General features: G+C 38.9%; 1 protein-coding gene across 3 annotated transcripts; it reads right to left on the minus strand.

The window, feature by feature from the left end:
• Positions 1 to 1,901: 1,901 nt before the first annotated feature.
• atf7a (activating transcription factor 7a) lies at positions 1,902 to 24,356 on the minus strand. Of its 3 annotated transcripts, XM_015038039.1 has the most exons (12): positions 24,268 to 24,356; positions 18,101 to 18,172; positions 13,070 to 13,166; positions 10,498 to 10,610; positions 9,910 to 10,074; positions 9,621 to 9,769; positions 7,202 to 7,295; positions 6,982 to 7,104; positions 5,391 to 5,540; positions 4,935 to 5,123; positions 4,574 to 4,679; positions 2,459 to 3,555 (listed from the first exon to the last, which is right to left on the minus strand). In XM_015038039.1, exons 2-12 carry the CDS (start codon positions 18,146 to 18,148, stop codon positions 3,320 to 3,322), a joined length of 1,470 nt encoding a protein of 489 aa, XP_014893525.1. In that variant the 5' UTR covers positions 18,149 to 18,172; positions 24,268 to 24,356; the 3' UTR covers positions 2,459 to 3,319. The 3 variants fall into 3 exon arrangements, with proteins under 3 accessions (XP_014893526.1, XP_014893525.1, XP_014893524.1); XM_015038040.1 differs by lacking the exons at positions 2,459 to 3,555; positions 24,268 to 24,356 and adding an exon at positions 1,902 to 2,194 and having other exon boundaries at positions 18,101 to 18,414; XM_015038038.1 differs by lacking the exon at positions 24,268 to 24,356 and having other exon boundaries at positions 18,101 to 18,418.
• Between the last annotated feature and the right edge of the window lie 1,207 nt (positions 24,357 to 25,563).

A 25,563-nucleotide genomic window follows, 5' to 3' on the forward strand; every position in this document is an offset into this window, starting at 1 on the left:
TGACTGCTGTCTGAGAAAGGTACTATATAACTAAAGGAGGAAAATCCATGGTTTCCCAACACATGCACAGTTGGTTGTTAGACCAGTAAAGCATGCAGCTCTGTGTTAGACCAGTAACCTGTCCAATGTGTAATCTGCCCAATGGCTGCTGGAAGATTAGTGGTTATGGAAGTCTGTCGTTTGTATTTCCAAGATGTTTATGCGGATGAGGTAACACAACTTTAAGTTAAATCATTTCAAGATGGTTCAGTTCCTCACTTGTGTCACTTTATGTTGTTACCACTACGCTACTACGAACCTACACAGCAGATACAACAGGAGATACAGATCCGCATGTCCTCTGACTATGCCTCTAATTTCCACTTAATGGCATAACAAAAAAGGTTCAGTTGAATCTATAAGGAATCTGTAAACTATCCAAACCTTAGTGCAGCTATGATTGTTGTGCTCTCAGCAAGTCTGAAACATGAAAAACAGGAAATCTTTTCAAACTTCATGAAAGTCCTTCAACAGAAATTCAGATGCACCATTACTTTTCTCCACATAAACAGCAGGGTCTTCAATATTTGGGAGAAATCACAATGGAGAAAAGAGGAAAATGTGAAAGAAAAAAAGTCCCACAAATTTCCTTATGATGTAGTTTCTTTAATTAAAACTGCAGCACTTTAAAGTGTTCATGGTATTCCACTTGGACATGCATGGAAAAGTATATATATTTATATAGTACAGATATGTACAATAAACATTTCTGAAATCATCCATCTGACAATGGGAGTGTGAAAAATAAAAACAGAAATATATGATGTGAAACTGTTACCATAGTTGCATTTTATTTTCCATTTACCTGTCATTTTCATAACTCAAATATTAAAAAGGCCAAAGAGTGAAAAAGCAAAATGTAAATTGACCAATTTTTAAAAACAAAAAAATAAGTTAGACAAAGACAGCCCAGGGTGGTGACTTTTCTTTTTGAAAAAGGTTTTAAGTTTCTTCTATAGAGAATAAAAACAAGCTGTTAAATGAAATTAGTCTATATTCATCAGTACAATCAAAAGTAGTACGAGAAATGGTTGCGCAGTGTTTACAACACCACACAACAATAAAAGAACAGTAAATGACAGAAAAGGTGCCCATCAAACAAATGAAACAAAAATATGAGAGCTATATTAGTTAAAATTTTTATTTCGTATAAACAATCTATATGGGACTGCTGGCTAAATATAGCGCCAACAGGTAAAACAAAAAAAAAAAATGCCAAGGTCGCCATTGGGACTGTAGGATGAGAGGTTCAGTCTGAGCATGACGTTTTGAAGTTGGTGAGAAAATTCCCCATTCACATCTACAGTACGACTTTTACAAAATTGTCATGAACAAACTTCTGTTCTGAAAAACAAAAGAGCTGCACAAACGTGACCCAATGAAGAGAAATACTAAGCCACAATACACTCTTATTTTAGTGCATATTAAAGTATCATAATGACAGAGAGATATCTTGCTTTTCAAATATAGTATCTTGCAAATATATGGCCATAGTAGGCAAAAAGGAGAACAGAAGTGCATGAGGACAACAGGAAAAGCGTGTCATTTCTGTGTTTATGGGGGGGCGGGGGAATTATTGGTACTTAGTTGAGTATCTTGGATAGATTTTTAGTCAAACCTTTTAGATGTTTCTGTTCTTAAAGCTTTTACTAGAAAATATATTTTCTCCGTTTCTCCACCAGATGACAGACAAGTACAAGTAAAGTATTTCCCCCAATTCTTCATTTTCAAAACAGTAAGTTGCTGACACAGTATAAGAAAACTGTTGAGTTTAGTTTTAGTAAGTTATTTGCAGATTTGCAGGTGATGCGAAATAATTTCTCCAAGTAAAAATTGTTTAGTAATACCAGGGTGTGTTTTTCTTAGACATTTAAGAAGAAATATTAGAGGCACTAATGTGATCTTAAGGCAAAAAAAAAAAAAAATTTAAAATCTTTAGGGGTGTGTGTGTGTGTGTGCAAGAAACAAGTAGTGATAGACTAGATTCTGTCACTCTGACACAAAATAACAGTCGGACTACTTCCTGTCTCAGAACAAGTACCAGGTGGTCTTTGGAGACTCAGATTATGGCTTAGTTTAGGTTTGGTAAAGAGCACAGCGACTTTAAAAAAGGGTTCATCATACTTCCATCAAGCAGCAAGGATGATCCGCCATCCTGAAAAGTGTGAAAATAACACAAAGTCCTTGACCCACACAGAAATGCGATCAGAGTAATTTTATATAAAATTAAAAAGAAAAGAAAAAAAAAAAAAAAAAAAAAAAAAGGAAAGCAACTTCCAACCTAGCTGAACGGTCGGCCTGATTTTTAAGGAAACATGGCGGACAGCAGAAGATAAATTCCCTTCAGGTTAAAATGAAAATTTTAGGGGGGGGAAAAAAAAAAAAAAAAAAAAACTTGTTTGAAGTTAAAATCTAATCCTTTTTGGTTTTAGAGACTGATATTGGATGATATGCCAAATCAGATAGCTGCACATACTTTACACCCACTCGGGAAAAGTCACATGCAAACATCACAGCTAACAATGTGTCAAATCTGAAGCAACTACTCACGTTCTGCTGTACACAAGTATACAATCACACACAGTTAAAATATGTCTTAAACATAAAGAGGAGGTAAATGAGGAAAGGTGTTTGGGTCCGTGATCAGATCACATTGATGCAGAACCGTTAGCAGGAAGCTGAAGCTGATCGTCAGAAGTGGGGAAAGTTGTTGCGTCTTTTGAGCTGAAGATGAATGCGATATGCAGCGACGGGCGTGTGGGTTGCGAGCATGATGATTAATGTCCAGGGGCACGAGGCACTATTCCCAGCTGAAAACAGCATAAAGTCCTGTGTGCTGGATCTGATTTGATCAACAACGTTTATGCAACTCCTGTGGGTTTGAAACTGTGCACATATAGGAAGTTCATAATCACGGCAGATTACGCCACGCACTTTCTCGCAGCCTGGTGAGAAGGTCATCTTATTCACCGAGGATGAGGGGAGATGAGCAGGAGGGCAAAGAGGAAGGGATATCGGAGTCCAGCCCCTGTAGTTTATGGCAAAGTTAACAGGAAGCTCTCCCAAAAGTCTCAGTCCGTTCCCAGAAGGCTGCGGCTGCTGCTGCTGCTGCTGCTGAGCTCCAGGCCACAGCTTGATGGCTCCACAGGAGGATCAAAAGAGGAGATGTGGAAAGAGGGTAGCGGGAGATGTGAAATTTGGACCTAAAGGCTGTGGATGGTGGGAATCTTTTCTATCCCTGGGTGGCGAGCCAAGCCTGGGCCAGTGGTGGCGCTGCTCATCATCTGCCAGCAGACTGGGACTGTGCAGCCATGATAATGTGCGAGGGCCCACCCTCGACCCTCTGGTGCTGCTGACCCATTCCTGCTAGCACCGACATGGCCATGGCCTCGGCCGCGGCTCTCGTGCTCAGGCCGTTCTGAATCGCAGAGGGGCTGGGAGCCAAAGAGCTGTGCTGAATCACTGGAGCCGGGGACCCTGTAGGCTCAGAGGTTTCCTTTAGGCTCTCTTCTGCAGCTGCAAGGGAGAAAAAAAAAGCAACACAGGACAAACGAGGCTTGAAAACTGTATGCACTAATTTATGACAAAATAATATGGATATTTGTTATTTGCAACGAAGCAAATATATGTCTGAGATTCTGTCAGAAATTCACCAGAAGTTGTGCGCGCATTGAGGTTTTCCCTGTGAGTTATTAAAAATGTTTCATATTAATCATTTGATATTTTTCACTTTGTTATTAACAAAATTGTGGGGAAAAGAATTAAACATTGTCCTTTGTGTCTTTAGCTATGCACATCTGTGTGGGTGGGACATGTCCATGCTAAACAAAGATTTCATTGGTTACCTTACTTTTGTTTATTTGGTGGCTGCTGCTTTTCCATAAGCTAAATGCGACTGTGCAGTGAAGATGACTAAAAACGAGTCTTTTAAACAGCTAAGTCAGGTCGAAATGTTTGCCAAAAAGAGTAAAAATGAACCAAATGGCACAGACGCAGAGCCTGAATATGGAAAGTCAAATTGGGTAGGTTTTGTTTTCCTTTTTTATAATTAACAAATACAATATATATGCACCTGTGTTGAGTCGTGTGCGTTGGGGTTTGTCAGGTGCATCGTTTTCGTGTGAATCGCTTTCGCGTGTCATATTTGTGTGGGTCAGAAACTGACTGCCAGGGGCGTGTTGAGGAGTTGTTGTTTATGTCCGGCAAGTCCTTTGTGCACATGCAGCTTGTATTTGTGTTATTGCGCATTGGGGATGTGGCTGTGTGGGTCAGGTGCAGTGATGCTCTCTGATAATATCCTGCAAACATTCAAGGCCTCAAACACGCGCGTCCTCTGTTTCTCTTTTGTTGCCGCTCTCAATGACACTTCAGTCTGTGCTGTCCTCTTCGTATCACAGCACTCCAGCCTTTCGAAACCCATGGGTGAAAAGTCAAATATTGGCCGCGTCAGTTTTTAACGCGTGTGAATAAAGTATCCGTTTATAGGCTGCTTAGTATTTAAACTTATTAATGCCACACATCTTCTGGACTGTACCTAAGTATGCAGTTTTCTTTTGTAGGGTGGTGACAGGGCAGTCCTTGTGGGCGAGCAGCAGCTGCTTCAAATGTGCCACTTCGTTTCGCAGCAGAGAAACCTCGTTCTGAAATGAAACGGAACAAAAAACATCAAACGTCATGCTTCATTTGTGGGTTATGTTGCATAAGAAAAAAATAAAAAATAAAATGGCACCACTGGAATCCATTATTTGAAACAGCTGAGCATTCATGTATGTATTTTTTTGTTTAAAGGGGTTTTAAACAGATGTACCTGCTCCAAGATTTAAGTCTTGCAGCACTTAAACTTCTGAAAAAGTACAAGCCTTCAGTCCTCTTCCACCCACTCCGAGCCCACTCACCGACAGCGAGACGTTGAGAGAGCTGAGCTCCTCGGCCTTCTTCTCCAGAGAACTGACCCACAGTTTGCGCTTCTGTCTGCAGCGTGATGCCGCCGCCCTATTCCTCTCCAGGAAGCGTTGCCGTCGCTCATCTGGGTCATCGTCTGCCGTCCGCCGTCGACGCCCACCTGTAGGCTGTGCTGGGGATACCTGAGGGAGAAAGATGGCAAGAGGTCAAAAGGAAACAGACAGACAGGCGAGGGGAGCGGAAGAAAGACAAGAAAGAAAAGGGAAGTTTGACTCACAGTTTCAGTATTTAAAACTAAAACACATTCCAGTCATCTCAGTGCTTGGTTGCAAGTTTTGATGACTTCAAAAGATTATTCAGCCTTCACAATCGATCAAGATCAATTTTTATCTCCGTTTTCTTTCAGTTTCAAGTCTATGGAGAACAGCAGCAGGAGCCGACATAAACACCTGAGGTTGTGCAGGCGAAGGCGCGTCCGGATGCTGGACAAGCAGCTGGCTCTGCTCTGCCTTCTGAGGAACCATGGGGCTGCTGCCCATCACCATGGATCCCAAGTTCTGACCCGAAGGGCTCTGCTGCGACAGCGCTGCTTTCAAGCGCTACAGGGGAGAAACAGTTAAAAGGGAGATATCACTGGCAAACACAGGAAGTTGCACTCTCATACCAAGCTGACACTATGAGCAAAGTGGCACTACTGTTGTGAACATGATCAAAACACAGAGGGTATAAAAATGCATGCTTTGAGGTAATAAAATTACTGCAGCAAGTCCATGTTAACTCCAAAACTTCCAGCCACACCAATTTATTTTAAATGGCATTCACCTACAAGATAAAATCTTTACTTACAATCAAGTTGAAATCTACCCTAAAGCAACAGACATAATGCCCCTGATCAGAGTTCTCTGAGCACATCATCGACTTTCTGAGCTGAAAATGATAACAAGGCATAGCAGAACACGGGATGTATTTATTTTATCACAGCCGAACATCAGTGGAAACAAATCAAATGGAAAAAAATCTAAGTAGAAATATACCATTGTGTTACCATTTAACTCAGTGTTGCCATTTATTGTAGTTTGAGTAACAGAGTCAAACTCCAGCTCAGAGTTGTGAGGTTGAACCTCTGTTACTCTAATGAAACCTGAATAATTCAGAGCTTAAGTTAAAATCTGTCAAAAGTCACTTGTTTGCAAAAAGGCTCACCAATCAGCCTGATACTTGTGTGTCCTGTGATGTCATTTACTGACATCCCCACAAAGCAGAAGTAAGACCGAAGGGTGTAATTTTTTTTTTTTTTTTTAATTATTTTGTGAGATCCAGCAGTGGATAAGCCACTATTCAGCTAGCTTTCCATCATCAGCAAAGAAAAAAAATAGGATCCCTGGAAAGTCATTTTAAGGCTTTTTTCAAAAAAATAACTCAACATAATAACTCACATCCAGCTCCCGTTTTAGACAGTTTGAAGCAAGTTGTTGTTCCCACTGATGTAAAAGGTGAGCTGTGTGATGCAAGTTTATTTATAGGGGGAATAGCAACAATTCTCTGAGGAGTGGATATAAAAAGGTTTGTTTTCTGCATCACACTCATGTGACATGGTGATCTATCTAATCGGGGCTTGGTTCTTGAGGCATTGCATGTCCCTGGGAAAAGTTTCAGATGATGATACTCGATTATTATGATGTTGCACTGTGATCCCCTATTGTCCTGTTGGCAACGGAGCCTGGTCAATAAGGTATAAAAACCTATCAGTCACAACATGCACATTAATCCAACAACAATAACTTTCTGGGCACGAATAAAACAGCCAAAGCTTTTATGGAAACTATTGCTCTTCAAATTAGTTTAAATGCCAAAATAAAGCAGCAGCCTTCACTTTTTCAGCAACTACTGTGGCAATGCATGAAAGGGTTAAATAAGTTACTGCAGTAAAAAGTCATATGATGTACAAAGTAAGGCAAAGCAGACCAAGTCTGGAGGGTAAGGATGCAGACAAGAAAAAGAGATAAAGAGACAGAAATAGAGAGCTAATTTAGTGCTGACCATCTTGGCCTCTGAGTGGATGCTGCTGTAGCCAGAGGGGGAGTTGGAGCCGCTGCTGCTGCCTCCCAGAGGAGGACCAGGGATTCCAGGAATGTTGGGTACCATACACATGGGTCGAGCCAGCTGGAGTCAGACATGATGCATAAATGCACATAAATTAAGACATAACAGACTTATTCCCTCCAACGATGACATTGTACATACTGCTGGTCTGTCTTACATTAATGACAGAGGGTATCTGGACAGGACCGGGGAGCACAGGCACAGCCTGACCAGTGGGAAGCATCATCATTGGGTAATGGCTAGTTGGTGAACTATTAAGAAACAACAAGAGGGGAAAAAAGGAGAAGTTTGCATGAATTGCTTTTAATGTGCAGTCATCCTTTTAAGCAGAAGTATTAACCCTTGTATCATATTGAGGGAACTCTTAAAGGTCAAACATAACTAGACAAAACATAAAAGACAAAAAAACCCGTCATTCCTTAAACAAGCTGGCACTCTGGGTTTTTCAGTACATTTGTGAAGTACTCTGAAAACAGCACACACATGAGCAAATTGCAATAGACTTACAATAAGAAAGCACCAATGGACAATTCAGAAGTGGTTTTCTAAAATGTTTCCTGTCATCAGTGTTCAACACAGTTTATCTGTGTTTATCTCTGGTTATCCACAACTAACCAGAGGTTAAAAATAATTAACAAAAACAGTCAGATATGCAGATTAGACTGAAACTGAAATTAAAATCTGTAGATAACATTTAGAGGAGATAACTTTAAAAAAGCTCTTTTTAATGAATTTTATAAACTTAACTAAAAAGTGACCGACTCCCTATGGTTATTGCTGGGTGTAGTCTGGATCAAGGCTGATCCAGACTACTTTCTTGTTTAGTAAAATATTACATCTTTAGTTCATTGTTAAGCATGTAGAAACATTTTCTACGATATATTTTTGTTATTTTTATTTTTTTTTTAATTATATGTTTGTTTATCTGGGTACCTGCTTCATTAGGAAACACTGAGTCTTTTCAATATTTTGTGGTTAAGGTAGCGATTTACATTTTCTAGGAAATACACAAAAATACTGCAGCTTTAGTAGTAATAAGAAGCTAAAAACAACTCTTTAACTCAGGGATTCGACACATTTTATATTGAAAAATTCCCAGACTTTTCCACATTAAGTGTCCCAAAGTTCTCAGTTCCTACGCAGTATTTTATAGAACATATAGAACTACCCAATTTAAAAAAAAAAAACTAATAACGACTAACAAAGGAGGGCACAAGGCAGGAAGAAATAATACAAGAAAAGAAGGGAGGCTGGACACAATAAAAGGAAGGATAGGAAGCAGGTTGGAAGGAAGGCAACAACATTTAGACAAAGGAGGGAATAAAGTCTGGAAATATAAATGCATTTCCAGATTTTTTTCCCATGCTTATCAGAATAAATATAAATCAAAAATGCCTAAATTCATTTCCAGACTTATCTAGAGTATGCAGGAAAACCCTGTTAATCATTTTGTCTTTATTTTAAAATTGTAAAACCCTGATATGACTGACTCTGGCTCAGTCAGCAGAGTAGTCAGGAGCTCCGTCCCTCAGAAAGCTGAGGGACGGAGCCCAGCCACACATCCATGTGCCCCTGAGCAAGGCACTCAATAACAAATTGCTGACCAATCAGCATATCAGTGGATGAATGCAGCTCTGATAAAAAGCACTTTGAGTGGTCAGTATGACTATACGAGTTCAGTCCATTTATCATTTTTACGCTCTTTTAAACAAGCTGTGATGTTTCTGACCCCAAAATAATAATCATCACTTGTGTCTCACAGCTGGAAGGCTGAGAAAAATATACCGGATGCTCTTCTTCTGTTATTTTATACAATGCTTGGACAAAAAAACGTTGCCACCAAAAAAAAAAAAAAAAAACATCACACACCAATATTACTTTATATGGCCTTCAGCTTTGATTATGCTATTTTCTGTGGCATTGTTTTAAACAAGCTTCTGCAAACTCACAAGATTTATTTCCATCCAGTGTTGCATAAATTTTTCACCAGTCGTGTATTGACAACGGGAGTCGAGTTTATCAGGCCTAAAAGTAAAAAAAAAAAAAACGAACCCGGCTCAAGGCCATAAACATTGTGTCCGAAGGCGATCCAATGGACTAATCAACTCTAGTTAGAGGCCAGAAGAAAACCCGCCAGGAGAGAAAAACATCACATTTGTTGTCAACTACCAGTTTAAAGCCCTTCCAGTTCTCTGACTTTGCACTCAGCTGGTGGAGAAGAGCCGAGTGCTCTTCTCCACCAGCTTCCATCTCCAATTTGATGCTAATTGTAACTGCAGACTCGACCCTTCTTAACAGACGAGCATCTATTTCCACTAACATGAGCTACGTTTTTCAACATGCTTAAGAAATGAGCAGTTACTCATTGCATCAATTTGGGTTATACAGCTTGATGCCAGCTAAAAGATAACTGGATATCCAGTAGAAGGCTCATACTCATTTGCTTAGTGAAATCCTGGTAGCAGTGCAATGCAACAACCGCCAGCTAAAATCAGCATTAGCAAGTCCAAGTTGGATATCATCAAATTATCATTGGTATATTTTTAGTGAACTGCAGACGGCTGAAAATTACTCACCCCAAGGTGCGATTTGAAGGCGGAGCCTGTGTGATGACGGAGGTGGGTGACGGCATGGTGGGGTGAAGGGCATCGAAGCCCAAGTGTAGTGGAAGAGAACCTGGGCGGACAATAGTTGGAGTTGGAGCTGAACTCCTTGGTGGTGTGTCCTAAGAGAGAAACGATTCAATATATTTAGAACAGGATTTTACAGAAAATGGAATTAATACATTTAGAACTGAATGTTGTAGAGCCAAAGCGGCAGTGATAAATTAGTTTGTTGTTTTTTTTTATTTTTTATCCTTCACACCTTTCCTCTAACCACTGGCTCCTGGTTGCTGTCCGACTTCCCAGATATCGATTCAGGGCTGCCTGGAGGTGAGGAGTCGACTTCCACAGGTGACTCCCGCTTCACCTTCACATCTGACGGCGTCTGCAGGCTCATGTCTAAAGCCACAGAGTTGGCTGCAGGAAGCTATAATGTGACAAAGAAAAAAAACAACAAAAAAAAAAAACAGAATAATAAAGCATTAAAAAGGGAAGTTGGCATTTATTATACAAATCTGCTCGTCACAGTGAGCTTCATGAAAATCCATATTCAGTGCAATGAACAACCAATGCATCGACTGAGAACTATACTTGCAAACTTCTGCAATAACTGAAATTCTAATGATGCAGAAAAAAAAAAACTGTGCAACACAGGAATTTCAAACTGTAGTTTTTGATTAAATCAGCAACTGAGTTCGAAAGAGGGAAGTAAAGATGAGGGGGGTTTTTTTTAGTACACTGGAGTATGTAGGAAATTTCCCCAGTCTGAACTGGGGATGCATGCAGAGATGAACATTAGCGCAACAGAAAAAAAGCCGTCATGGCCGTCCTCCCAATGTCGATTTCTTACAGAGTTCTTCGCCTTCTTGTCTTCGTCATCTTGTTCGAAGGAGCTGGCGAGTTCGTTAAACAGACCGACTTCTTCGCAGTTCTTAAGAAAACGAGTGGGGGTAGGCGTTTGATCTGGGAAAGAGCAACGACAACGAAGGAAATGACTTAAAACAATATCACACTTGGTTAACTCCTAGCAGCTACGATAAAGACATTTTTGAGTTTTGTTTTCTTTTTTTTTTTTTCAATAATTTTGCAAAGGTCTTGCATCACTACTCATTTCTTTATTTTATTTTTTTAAAGTGCATAATTTCCAGTTCAGTATTTCAACATCATGCAGAACTTTTTTTTAAACCTGCTTTATTTTAATCTGTGGCTCAGACGCAAAAACCCTCATGAAACAACCGTTTTTTTTTTGTTTGTTTGTTTTTTTTAAGATAAAACACCTTAAACTGCATCACTACATGACTTGATCAGATCTTATTTTTTTTTATTTTAATTTAACTGGTAAATGGACTGAATATATAAAGAACTATTCTAGTCGTATTAATGAGAACACGTGGCAGAGGACAAAATAGGAATCAAACCCACAACTTCTGGATTGCAACACCACTACTCTACCCACGGAGCCAAAAAACTCTTCAGCTGACAAACATTTTATCTGTGAATCATTGGCAGGATTACACAATATAGAGGACAGTCAACATGCTCCCTTGTGTTCCTCTCAGTCCCTTATTGTGTCCATGTATAAAAATAAAAAATAACATTAAACTACTAGGTAACACTTTATTTGAAGTGGGTTGAATAAGACTGTCATGACACTGTCATAAACATGACATAACACCTGTCATAAACATGAATAAGCCTTCAAGAATATTTATGACTGTTGTCATAAAGTGTCATTCGGTAAATTATGACACTTTTAATACAAAGTTGACATTATTCAAAATGTCTTTGTTATGACAACTTGACATTAACCAGGAAATCAGTACTGTTTAAACTTTACCTTTAATAACATAAAGTTACCTAGTTTTTAAAGTGCAATCAGTAATACTTTTATAACAAATTTATATCAGTAATGATTTCTTGGTTCATGTCAAGTTGTCATAACAAAGACATTTTGAATAATGTCAACTTTGTATTAAAAGTGTCATAATTTACCTAATGACGCTTTATGACAACAGTCATAAATATTCATGAAGGCTTATTGATGTTCATGACAGGTGTTATGTCATGTTTATGACAGTGTCATGACAGTCTTATTCAACCCCCTTCAAATAAAGTGTTACCAACTAATATTATAAATAAACTCCATCACGTTGAAAATAAGCAACAATAACTAGCTACAGTAAGAAAAACATATTCTATTTTAATTAAAAGCAATTGCAAAAGTTAAAAACTAACGTAGACATTAAAGTGTGTAATATTTTTACTGAAAGCTATACCATCAGAATCTCATTCTGACCCTTTCTTACATACACTGCACAGGTAGGCAACATTCTCGCCAAACTGATTAATATTTTTGAGTAACTTTATTGGTTCAAAGTCAGCTTTAAGTGCAGATTGTGAAGAAATAGGAACAAACTATCTTTACTAGTGCCTTCTTTTATTAAAAAAAAATTGACAAAAACAACATTTATAGCTGATTCTTTGACAAGTGAACTGAAGACTAGGGCTGCATGACACCAGGAAAGCATGTACAATATGACGAGCAATAAATAAGAAAATCCTTTAGTACGCAGCATTAATGTCATTCTGATTTGGGTTTCATAAAATTGTAGGCCCAGACAGTGAAAAGCATGGCATTTCTGTGGGTTAACTAATATATATATATATTGCAAGCTAAATAGATTTGCAATAATAATAATAATAATGTACACACTGACATTACGATGAAGATAAATCTGTGACATGTTGTGCATGCCTGTCACAATAATGAATTCCTTGAGTTTAGGAGCCTTTTCATGTTAAATTTATATACAGGCTAGTGGAGAGATTTGATCTAGTCTTAAAACTGAAATCAGGATATGTTGTACTTATAATGAAGATGCTAAAACTGAATAAAAAAAAAACAATTCTCTCCAGCCTTTTGGCTATTCATCTATTCTTCAATACAGTCTAAAAACTCACAAAAAATATTGCTATAAAAATAAACTTGTTCCCTATTATAATAACATTAAATCACATTTTGAAAGGTAATCACAGCACTGATTGGTCATGGCAGCATTGGGAGGGGGAAATAGCTCAATCAGTAAAAGCAACAATCCCAATCAAACCATCAGTTTTTGTCTTGGTAAAAATCTTATTAGAGCTTATTGCCATTACTGCAGTATGACTATTTCTTATGACATTTTACAGGACAACATCAAATGACACAATGCTTGTTCATCTGTAATGGCTAGTTGCAAATAATAATCTAAAAAAATGGTCAGAAGCCACATTAAGAATAAAAAAAAGACCTTCAGAAGCCATAAAGTCCACTGTAAATGATAAAAAAAAGAAAGTTCTGGGTGCTGGGAAGCAGAATATAAAAACTAAGGGAAGAGTAATGGCTTTATAAAAATACTGCATGCTATACAAAAAAAATGTACCTGCAATTATAACAGAGTCGGTCCTGGCTGGTCCAAACTTCAGTGTCATCTCATGCTTGTGTTTGTGCACAGCTAAGTGGTCCTCATTGGTAAACCTCTGCAGCAAGGGAACAAGAAGAAGGGGAAGAAACACGAGAATATTACGTGAATAAGCCAGCAGATAATTGTAACTGTTACCTAAGGAGGCAGGCCGTATTACTGTAATCCAGAAATCAAATTGCAATAATCACACACAGATGTAGCACATCATATGCAGGCAATTGAGCAAAAATTATGAGGGAAAACCCACAAAGAACACCAAATCTTTGGTATAAAGTTTCTTGCAAGTACAGGCCAATAATAGCTTGAAGACATGGGCTCACATAACCTTACATAGATGAAACTACCGGACAAAGATAAAAGATCAGCGTGGATTAGAGCTGAAATTGTTTCAAATGAATTTAATGGCGTAAAAATGCAGGGAGTGAACATTTAAGTTAACTCGTTGATGTCACCAACGTTCACGTGTAAGGCTTAGGGATAATGTAAACTATGACTGGCCCTTCAATATTGGATTACCTCCTATCAGGTATCACATTAGCAGCTACGGGAGCTCCACTGCAGGACACAAATCAGACATATAGACGAAGGGACGGCCGGCGTCCTGTGAGACACGGAGCGTCTTCTGTTGAGATGTGGCAATGTGATTCACTCTGAGACGTAGGAGGAATAATCTTGGCTCTCGCACCAGCCTATTCACTGCAGCCTATTTTAGGGCACTGCGTTACAGTTGCGACTTCAGTCAAGAGAGCGCAGTGGAAACACAGTTGAGTGTCAGGAGCCTTATTTTTAGCCCGACTAAAAAGCATCACCAATACATGTCTCATCCGTCTCTGTCCTCTGAACGAGAACTACATTTTGTGGGAGAAACTATCTCCAGGTAATCTCCGTGCCAAAGATAATGGAGGCTAGGATTACCTTCCTGAGGCAATAAATACTGGGCACCAATTCAGGGTGTTTGTTGTTGTTGTTGTTGTTGTTGTGGTTAACTTGGTGAGAGGAAAACCTTGGCCAAAGCCAAAAGTCAATCACCCTTGTTCTATTACGGGCAGGATTCAGATTTTCCTGGTAGACAACTGTTGCATGTAAAGGGCAGCAGTAAAACAGCATTTGGACATTAAGATCACGTACCGTTAAGGGTGTTATATGTCCAATGCACATAAAAACCACGACAGCAATTGGCCTAAAAGCTCATAAAATGTAAAATTTAGTTTTTAAAAACAAACAGCTTGCCGCAGGGCCTCTGGCTTGTGGAGACCTCATTCTCACAAAACGAGGGGATGTTGAAATATGTCCTGTTCATGCTGAACGTGAACTCAGCTTTTGATTCCACTCATTATCACATCACGTCCAATAACGGGTGGGTGTTCTGGGCTCTGCCTTGAAATAGTTTTCTTCATCTCTGAGCAATTCTTGTCATTTGGCTGCCTGCCTCTACTTCTATTTCTTGTTGCGCCACAAGGCGCCATTTACTGATCACATTTGGGTAACATCGCTGCTGGACCTTCAGATGATATTCAATTATCCATTTCTTGTAAACACAGAGATGCCTCCAAGTTGCATAATGTTACACCTGTTGTACATCTGACAGATTGTTGGCGGTGAAGCCTCTTGGTCCATTAGGCTTATTTGTTAAAGTTTCTGGATGTTTCTGTCAAGTATCTGGTTACGATATGTTTTTAGCCTCTAAAAATGTATCGTCTCTTACTCTAAATTGATAATTATGCAAGCTATTTTCCCTTCATGACTACTCCAGTTTATTATTAAATGTTGTAACAAGAGATACTTGGACAATCTGCAAGTTGATCCAAATGCTTCTGGAAGGCTTTTGTTCTTGTAGGGGCTCACATACATCACAACTGTTAAGTCACTTGCTCTGGATTCCCAGTCACTACTTCTTGCAATTAAAGGTCTCAATTCTGACTTTTAGAGATGTTCAGGGACAAGCACAATAATTCATAATGAGTCCATTTATTTCTAGTGTCCGATTTCTTTTTTCAGCCAGACACTGTATTGCTTTAATAATTAATTCAATAGGGGATGTCCACATCCATCACAAATGTTGGATCTTGTCCCCAACGATAACGTTTTAAAAAGATCAGTGTCACCGATTCGACAAACTTTTAACACCTGCTACTGGCGTACAGTCAATGTTTCACCGCAAGTTTGATTGAAAATTTCTAGATTTTTTTTTTTAGCATAAATATTATTGTTATATTTTCAAAGGGATACTTGAAATGTGGAGTCAGGTTTCGAACGTGTTCATCCTCCAAAAACCATTAAAATAAAGCAAATGATGTTCAAAGATGGAAAAAAAACAAACAAACAGGAAAAACACATCTTTAAGAATAAGAAAAAATATTTTACATTTTCCTCAAATCACAACCCTAATTATAGGGTTGAAGACTTATCTAATGAAGCCTGTTAGTTTTATCTTAAGAAAAGAGCCGTCTATTCCCTGCACAACCTCAGTGAGCTTGATCTTAGAGACAGACTCATGGTTGGACAAATCCTCCTTTGGGATTTTCTGGTACAGAGCAAATTTCACAGTCCCATCAATAATGACAAATTGTCCAGAAGCAAAGCAGACAAAAACTACACAATGCCCCCCATGTTTCACTGTTGTTGTCAATGTTTTTACATTAATATCTTGTTAGTTCTATGTCTAATGTAACCAGACAAAGCAACAAAAATATCTGTGTGTCATTTTGCCCTCTTTCTAATAGCTGAGTATTAAATGCTAAGCATCACATGAGCGGTTGTGGAAGTCTGAAACATTGGGAATATGGCATGTAGGACCAGAAAAGAGCTTTTTGATCAACTGTAGTCAAAACTACAAAAACTGTCTATGAGGAAGACTAAAAGAGAAAACCGAATGATGCCACAAGTCCTGATGCTAGTTGTGCTACAGAGCCAAGACTACAAAGCAGAGTAGCACCACAACCCCAGCGCAGCATCTCCAAGACTAACTGCTGTTTGAGAGAGACTAAACAGCGTAATGACGCTCTTGTATCTGAAACACTGAAGGATGGCATGAACTAACCCTATATGTTTAAGTGTTAGAAGCATATTCCACCTGTCTTAGTTCCCTGATAAGGATATGTTTCCTCCTGCAACTACATATCAGCTGCGTCCATCTACAGGAAGAGAAACGTCCAGCGGCAAGTAGGTATGAAAAGGTAACGGGGGAAAAATTATCAGTTCAGGTCACATCTGATCATTAAGTGTCATCTTGCATGCTGTTTAGACAGCAACGCTTTAAAACAGTTACTGTCTAAATGACTTCCACATTTTAGCCTAATTAGTACAATAAAAACATTTTCAAAATCCAATTGGTTGGATTTTTCTCATTTTCATAAGAACTCTATGAATTCAAAAAAGGTTTATGCCGTATCAAAACGAGTGCTTTTTCAGTATCGTATGACAGGTCACCTTTCAATATAGTAGAACTGAACCAAAGCATCATTAATCTGGGTTTTATTTTAGACTTGGATAGCTTGTTTTCCTTATGAGAGGAACTTATTATTATTCATGATCAGAAATATTTAGGGGTGACAAAAAAAGACATGTAAGGGGTCATTTATTTTGTTTAGATGTCAAACAGAGATTTTCTATTGACCAACACGTCACGCTAAATGACTAATTCATAGCAGGACCAAACGTGTTGAGGCATTCCTAAATATAACAGCACCAAAATTAACAAAAAGTTGCCAAATAAAACAAAACAAAAAAAATGAGACGTACCTCTACGCCTACACTCGACAAATTCCAAAAGATGACGGATATGGTGGATTAGATATTAACTTGATATAAATCACTCAAATCCTGGCGAAAACTTTGCAACCGCAAACCAATAATGGGCTTTGTTTTGACACATGGCCCTGAAAAGTTGCAAAAAGACAATGTTTTTGAAGCTAGATCTGCTTACATTCCACAGGGAGAGGTGATGAGGTGATATTGTAAATGTGTCACAGTGTTTGACACCACAACACAACTCCAGACATGTTTAGTTTGACACTCAAACGAAACTGCTGGCAGAGCCACATCTGCGGACCTGCACTGTCATCAACACGGCTTTGCCTTGAGAAGCTGCCACGATCCTGTTTTAACTGTTCTTCTAAATTAATAACGCCATTAATTAAATATGAACTGATTTACATTGGTAACATTTGTCAGGGAAAAGACATGTGTCCCTTGTGTATCCATGATGCATGACAACAAAGGCAAACAAATGACTTATTTATCGTTTGGTTTGTATGACTTCTGTTTGAGCTACGTTCACATTTGCAACAGATAACTATTAATCTAGAGAATGAAAAAGCCTTGTACGACTTAAATCTTTTAGCAGCTACATGTGCATTTTCTTCAGACACAAGAAGGCTTAATTAAATACAGAGTCTGAGGATATCGCACCCAAGAGAACACAGCAGTTAAATGATCAGACATGATGTTTCCTGTGTTAAACAATTACAAGTTCGATGACAAAGTTTGTATCATTTCTTATTCCTCCTTCGATATTAAGCCAAAGCCGCAGCCGAACACCGTGTAAGCTGCATGTGAGTGTACTACTGGCAGTCAGCTGAGTCACTGCCTCGGCTCAAAACTGTGTCTGCAGGCGCTCAGCAGTGACAGGTTGAAACAATAACTGCGCTCTGATTGCTCACTGGAGCTTGGAGTGAGTCACGGCTGGAGGAGACAGCGTTGTCCCACCAGAGCGTGCAAGGTAGAATGTTACTAACGTGTTGCTCATTAAACGTGTTGCATAAATCACAGACAGTTTGCTTATGTTGGCGCTTTAGGAGAAACGCCAAACTCCAATCAAAGGAAGCGTCTCTTCCCAAGCATCAATCTGTTCCAGCTTTAAATTATAAAACAAGTACAACATTTTCAGCCCAACGGTGACAATTAAATATGGAAGAGCAGAAACGGGTAGAGAGACACAAATAAGAAAGGAGGTGGGGGGAAATTTTTTTTTTTTTTAAAAAGTCTTACCTGTCCACAGCCGGGAGCGTTACACACAAAAGGTCTGTCGTCCCCCATTTTTGCAAAGAGCTTGCAATGAAACTGTGAGAGAGAAGAAGAGAACATTGCAGCGAGCTTTTATGGATCTCAGAGCTGGCAAATCCCGAAAACAACAAAACGGGGATGCTGCGGCTTGTAGACTTCAGTCTGAGCAGGAAGCCGAACGCTATTCAAAAATAATCCTGGCACGGAGGAAAACATGCACAGAGGCAGCGAGGAGAAGTTTCCCTGGTGATATTTCCTTCACGCACAGGGGCTTGTGGCTGGCCAATGAGGAGCTGCTTACAGTCAGGAGCGACAGCCGGCGTTTACACAAACACAGCTCCCTCCCCTGCTACCTTTTGCTCAACCTCGCCTAAGTTCACTTCCAAGCCCTTGTTCTCTCATGACCACTCCCTCCGTTTACCTCTCCAGCACCGTCGAACCAGGATTCAGCATCTCCTGCTCCAACTCAGCCGTCTGTCTTAGGCTGTTAGTTTTTAAAAACTTACTTATGAATTTATAGCAAAAGTGTATAAGCTTAGAGAGAGTAGGAACACTCTCACGGATTAAATTGTTACCGATTGTATTTGCTCTCAGTCGTTTTTGCTAAAAGACAATAATGGAAAAACTCACACAATAGATTCCTCTTTTTTTATGTTACTTGACATGTTGAAGTAGCACGAGACAAATATTAGTTATTTGCTTAATATTGTTGTATAGAGGTATGTAAAGTATGTAGTAAAAGCAAGACTGCTCCAATTAATTCTCATTTTTCCCTGATTACCAGGTCACAAATAATAAAACAAAAAAATGTGATTTTCTTTTTCTCCCCATTGATTAAACACAGAAAACTCTCACATGTGTTGCTCTATAAAACAACACAAATCAGCAGCTGCAGTATGCAACTTTTATAATATGTTGTTTTTTTGCACTATTTAGTTATAATTGGAAGAAAAAGGCACAATAATGTTTAGGTTTTGCACAAACTTATTTCAAGGTTGCACAACATTTAACAATTACTACCCGTTTTTACATTTTTTGTAAAACAATCAAAATTAGAAGATAATCTGAACATTTATGAATTGAAATCAGTAATTATGCACCTCAGATTCAACTCCATCTTGTTTCTATGTTATATTGTTATTAAAATACAAAAGTGCATTTTGACATTTATTCTGGATATCAAGTCTGTGCAACCTTTGTTTTAGCTTTATGAAAATATTAGTCAAGTCAAGTATAACCAAGACCTTTACTTTCCTCCAGCTGAAAAAAAAAGCTTAACAAAACAATGCTTTAATGCTGGTAATGTAAAATTTGTTCAGATTTAGTGATTGAATCAAATGCACTAAATAAAAATAAATTGCACATTGAATAAAATAAAATAAAATTTCCAAATGACATTATTTTAAAGCTAGAATTATTTCGAGGTCATTGTGTATAAACTCATTTCAGGATATCCTACTATCACATCCTAAATCATTTGTAAACACTGCAAAAATTGGCATATAAGTGGATGCTTGAATCCGCAGGAAACACCACAACTTTCCACAGCTCTCAAAATAATCACTTCATCCTGCTCCTTCTGAGTGGATGCTCTTGTAAAGAGTTAAATATGCACAAGCTCCCGTTTGGTTTCTCCTCTTGTAATGCCAAGCTAAAACTGAGCGCGGCCGGCTGCTACTTCTATCAGCAACTCCACCCTGTGCCGCCCTGCACAGCTGGACAAAACTCCTCGTGAAGAGAAACTGGAAAAGTTAAGTGAAAAAAACATTCGAGATAAATCAGGGGGAATACGGGAGGGGAGAGGGCCGGCGGCAGACATGAATGTTTCAGCATTCTCAGCTGGCACAAAGTGACGTCTGGCTGCTATTATGCAATCCCGTCCCACTGACAAAGCAGCTGCCACCAATATATAGTATGGTTTTATGTATTAAACCACAGGCAAAACAGTCAGAATATGTACAAACCACAAGTTTGTAATACAGATGCAAATATCCCTGGTAAGTTTAAACCTAAATGATCTCGGCTAAGCCGGGCCTCTTCTCCGGGTTTCTGTTTTAATCCGACACCCAAATAGTTGAAAAGGGAAGAATATTGAATCAAATTTCATTCCTTTAATATCACCGAGGCACTGACCACATAAACTCTTGTTGTACCTAATATATGGGTTAACCGCGTTGCCAAACGTTCTTGCATGGGACATATTATTCATTACTTTGGCCAGGAATAAATGTCTGAAAGTTTTCCCAGTGTTGAAGTCAGTAAATTTTCCTCCTCCTTCCCCCCGCCATCTCTCGCTCTGCTGAGGACAGCTGCCCTTGAGCCAACACATGATTACTGAAGCCTTGTGCTGGAAGACGTGCGCCGAACATGCAACGGGCCTTTTCTTCTCAAGAGGCAAAAATAAGCTGCATTACATTTGCAAGCACCAGCTGTTCCTCTGTGGACAAAAAGACAGAAGACTCTGGTTTGCTGCAGGACGAACAGAGGCAACAGGTCGGTGAAGGGGGGCCTCGCAAACTGCCTCCAATTTACCGAGTCTATTTGTGCAGGGATTCGTCTGCAAACGAGATACTCCATCGAGCTCGTTATACCGAGGGTGTGGACTGAGTGGAGAACCAGACACATCTGGCGTCAGGAGTGGGAACAGATTTTTAGAGTTTACATCTTACTAAAGACATGCTAGACATTAACTTGGCTGACTGGCACCAGAGCTAAAACGTGGGATTTGATTTTGTGGAAAGTCCTTCATAAATCGCAAATGACAAAAGCGGAAAATACCGTTTGTTGTGGGAGCTGCCTTGATGAAAATTTAGGCCCGATTAAAGCACTTTTTCAGTGCAACGCTGCAATTTGAAATTATTTATTTATTTTTTTTATTAAGTCAGAGCCCTAAAAACTGACGCAATATATGTGCCTCTGCGTAATTCCTGTGCATACAACAATAAATGCTGCAGTAAATGCGTCTTTCCTCGCTGAGGAAACTCTGGAAGTAATCTTAAGACAATCAATCACTCTCCTAGTTACTGCGGTGCCGATGCACGTCGTCGATATTCATTACACTCCACCTGTTTTTGCCTCCTTTCAGCCAAGGTGACATGGAAGCACTCGAAGGGCCCGGATTCCTCTCCTTCTCATTGAGCCACTGCCATCACCCCCCGCCACCTTCCTCCCCAACAACCCCACACAACTTTGGGTTTCTCCAACTCAGCAGGTGTAGGGGAACAAGTCTCAGCTATAATCAGCCACAGCCAGGCAGTGTTTGACGCTGCCTGCTAGGAAACTGACTAAACAAACTGTATTAATAGCTCCTGCTGCAGCCATGACGCGAGACTCTGAAGCTTAAACTGCTAGAGGACAGGGGAGACCCCACCAAGCAAATAAGGAGGTAAAGAAAGACAGAAGGGAAAACAGAAATAAGTTGCAAAGCTTGGCAGAAGTAGTCGTACCTGGCAAACTTTTTCACATTACAACCACAAACTTCGTCCGTTTTATTGAGTTTAACGTTGTGTACTCTTATGCGCTTCATAAAAGTAGAACATGGTTGTGAAGTGGAAGGAAAACTACACATGGGTTTTTAACAAAAATCTGAAAAGTGTGGCATAGCACCTGAACACAATTCAGTAAATGGAGTCCATCTGTGTGTAATTCAATTTAAATATACATTTCTGGAGCAGTGTTAGGATACACAAATACATTTCTCAACCTTTGAGCATCTCAATCCATCATCATCATGACACAGCAAACATGGTTGAGGAATGAAGAGCTCAAAATGTCCTAATTTTCAAACTTTGCAAATTTCCAGAATGTATTCATTTTGTCTGAGAGCCTGAGCTGTTTTACATAGAAAATGGGCAAAAAAATAAAAAAATAAATCAGTTTATGTATGCAGAGCAGGAGGAGACAATCCTAAATCCCTGCAGCTGTAATTGCAGCTTAAGGCGGTTCCACAAACACCTGGACATATATGTACACCACACTTTTCAGATTTGTTTTTGTTTTTTCCTGAAACATTTTACAAAACAATATAATTTCCTTGCATTTCACAATCACTTAGTGTTGATCTATCACATAATACTCAAATAACACTGAAGTCTGTGGCCTTAATGTGACAAAATTTGAAAAATGTAAAATGGGTAAAAATACTTTTACAAGGCATTTTAAGTACAGCAACATGGATTTGTATCAGATCACAGATGATACTAGAGATCTGGATGGTGGTTGGCTGAGTGCAGCAGCCAGTATTTATTTATGTCAGCAATGGGAACACAAGATTTAGTAAATGGAACAAACGTAACCTTAAACCCATATCTTCATGGCTAAGAAAAATTGAAATCTATGCCAAGCCCTCGGGACAGTGCAAAATAAAGGCATGGTAATATTTTAAAACAGAAGCAGCGACAATTAAACTTTGCTGTTATTGTTGTGCAATTTTATGTCTAATGATTTTTTTTTTTATTAAAATTATGCATTGCATTTATAAATTTTTTTTAGCTTTCTGGTCTGTACTTGGATGTGGGTAGTAACTTGTTAAAACTAATAAGTAAAAAAAAAAAAAAAAAAAAAAAACTTTTAGGGCTGCTTTTCCTGCAGTGCACTTTTTACTTTTACTTGAGTAAAACCTCTGGCTACTCTCTGTGAGTATCTTCACTGAATGAAGAGTGAACACCTTTTAACCAAAAATGTTCCAGAACCAGACACAAGCCTACAGTTTAAATGCTAAAGTGATTGAGTTTGTACACAAGCGTTGCTGCGCAAATGATATGTATGCAGTGCCTGGTCTTTTATGTATGCTAATTGCTGTAGATATTAGCTTCATCAATTTTATGCAGAAAAAAATTTTGGTAAAGTGCTTGAATTTGTTTTTTGTAATCGTTTAGTTTTTGTTAAACTTTAAATTTCTGTCTTGCAACATAATTTTTAAATAAATTAGATGTTCTGATCAGATCATCAGTATTTAACCTTCTTTAAAAAAAAACACTTTTTTTGCATGGCTGCATTTTACTTTTACTTAAAATATTGTTACTCTACTTTTGATTGCAGTTTTCGGGTACTCTACCCACATCTCCACTCTATATTCTTGGACTTTCCTTCTTTGTTGCACAAAGCTTAAAATGCATGCTTTTTTTCTGAGAGTGAGTCAAATTTTGCGAAGTTTAAGAAACTGCGGGGTTTTTTCCCTCAGTGCAACACCTTTAAGTGATGGAATGAGGTACAACTGTGCCAAAAACATGACCTACATTCCTAGCTGAGGTGTTGACATGCGTGGGGACACGGATCGTCGGGCGTCCGACAGTTCAAATTGCATTGCTGTGGATGTCACTGCATCCTGAGACGTTCAGTTCTTTTGAGGTTCCTCTTGCAGACGCAAATTGCTGTCAGAATTACAATTCACGGATAGTGCGATATTTTTATGCTGAGATCCGGGCTTGCAAAAGTCGAAAAGGTCAAGATGAATTCCAAAGGACCCACTCAAACTTTAGTTCCCTCTTCCAGACAGCGCTGACTCTCTTAAAAAATGTTTCTCTCTTTTAGCCTCCATTACCTTCTTGGCTCACCGCTTTAGCCCCGCCTTTTCCCGTAACCAAACCGCCTATTCTGTACAGCAATTGGTCACCAGCGTGTCAGTCATACGCATCTCATTCGCACATTGCTTTCGGAGCCTGTCAATAACAACGACGAGCCAAGTCTTATTGGTCCAAAGCTTCGTATCAACTTTTTTGTGCGCTCGCAAAAAAGAAGCCTAATGGCTAGCTGCTGTGGCTAGCGTCGCCAACAGGCCGAGCGCACATTGAAAATGAGTGATAACAACGATACTAACATTTTCCGTTCTGACAACAAACACACACCAACACAAACGTAACTACGCCAAAAGTCAAACTGTGCATTTTAAAAAGGCATTAAAGAGGATGAACCCCCCGCCCCCGAGTAGCAGTTAGTTGGTTAGCGGAATGACACTTGAGTGCAAAGCAGCGAGACTGTTGGTCCGAATGAGACGCTGAAGCTGCGACTAACAGTTCTGACAGTTACATAAACATGAACACATGTCCACAACAAGCACCGAAATGAGTCGGAGCGACAGAAAGTGTGTCACATGTAAGAGAAGTATACATAACTTTAATGAATTTAAAAGTTTGAAGTGTTTATAAACTCACCCTGGCGCCCCTCTCTCTCTCTCTGATTCCCCTCTCCTCTCCTCTCTCTTGGAATTTGACACTCCCCTCGACAGAAAGTTATCGCGAGAATTCATGCGAGTGGTAATCACGCATTCAGAAAATGCTGCCTGATAAGCTTGCTTTTATCCGACAAGAGACTTTCTAGAGACATAGCAAAAATGTTATTTGGCTAAAATACCCTTTTGTCATTTTTTTATTTGCCTTTCTATTATTTCTGATATTCTTCTATCTTATGATACTATATTGATATTTTCTCACACCTTGCTGTTCAAATATTAACTGTTTAGTTTGCATCGAGGAGTGTCTACATTCACAATTCAAGGGTAAAATCCCAAGCTCAGAGTCTTCGTTTGAATGTCGTATTTAAAAAATAACAACCTGTAGGCCTAATTCAAAAACTCACTTTTCCTAGAATAAATAAATAAATAAAAATACAAACCATGTACGTTCCCTAAATTAATATTTTCCTTCCAGGAACTTCACCAAAACATACTTTCCCTGGAGTTTGCAAGGTACCTTAATGTGGAACTCAATTTATATTGAAGGTCTGGGGGGATTATGTCCCATTTTATAGCACAATCAAGTAACTATGTTACCTTCAGTCGTTATAATACTTTATATATCAAACATAACTTAAAATAAATTTGACTTTATGGCATAAAATTTTTCAATTTTACATAATATCTCTTCTTTAATTATTTTTTTTCTTTCTGGAACTTAATAGTTGCTTTCCAGAAAACAGTATATAACTTTAAAAATAATTAGGAAGATTGCGTGAAAAGGAAGCAATATTTGGAGATCAGATCAGGTTAATTAAAGTGGATGCTTCAACAAAAACACAATGCTAAATGTAGATGATGCAATCCACAGTCAATGTTATCTCTACCACTCCAGTACTTATGAGATTGAGTATTCATTCATAGGGTTTGTTACCGTCACTGGAGCTAGAAACAAAGCTAGAGCGACCCCTAGTGGATCGGGTTTTGACCACATTCAGTACAGCTTTGGTCTTCAATAATCTTTTTGTCAGCGTTTTTTTTTTTGTAGATTATTTTTTCTTAAATTGCTTTAAGAAAAATATGTTTACTGACAAAGATGTAGATTAAATTTATGCGCAAATACATTGTCGTTCTTATCTTAGGGATTTGCTGCAGAGCGTGGAAGATCCAAGAGTCAGAGTTTAAGTTAGCAGTGAAGCTGGTGCGGCGCAATGTGGGAGCTGTAAACGTGAGCTGGCAGAAATAAATCCCAATCAGAATTAAATTGTTTGCGTTT

The sequence above is a fragment of the Poecilia latipinna genome, unplaced genomic scaffold (assembly GCF_001443285.1).
Source record: "Poecilia latipinna isolate Pla-1442-1.1 unplaced genomic scaffold, P_latipinna-1.0 Scaffold426, whole genome shotgun sequence".
In the NCBI taxonomy this organism is placed as follows: Eukaryota; Metazoa; Chordata; class Actinopteri; order Cyprinodontiformes; family Poeciliidae; genus Poecilia; species Poecilia latipinna.

Bases quoted from the DNA above. Each gene is read 5' to 3' on its own strand.
- atf7a (XM_015038038.1), bottom strand. From the start codon at position 18,196: ATGTTCTCTTCTTCTCTCTCACAGTTTCATTGCAAGCTCTTTGCAAAA. The intron at 4,680-4,934 runs GTGAGTGGGCTC...GTTTCATTTCAG, and splicing joins CTCTCAACGTCTCGCTGTCG to AACGAGGTTTCTCTGCTGCG. The intron at 3,556-4,573 runs GTACAGTCCAGA...TCTCCCTTGCAG, and splicing joins AAAGAAAACTGCATACTTAG to CTGCAGAAGAGAGCCTAAAG.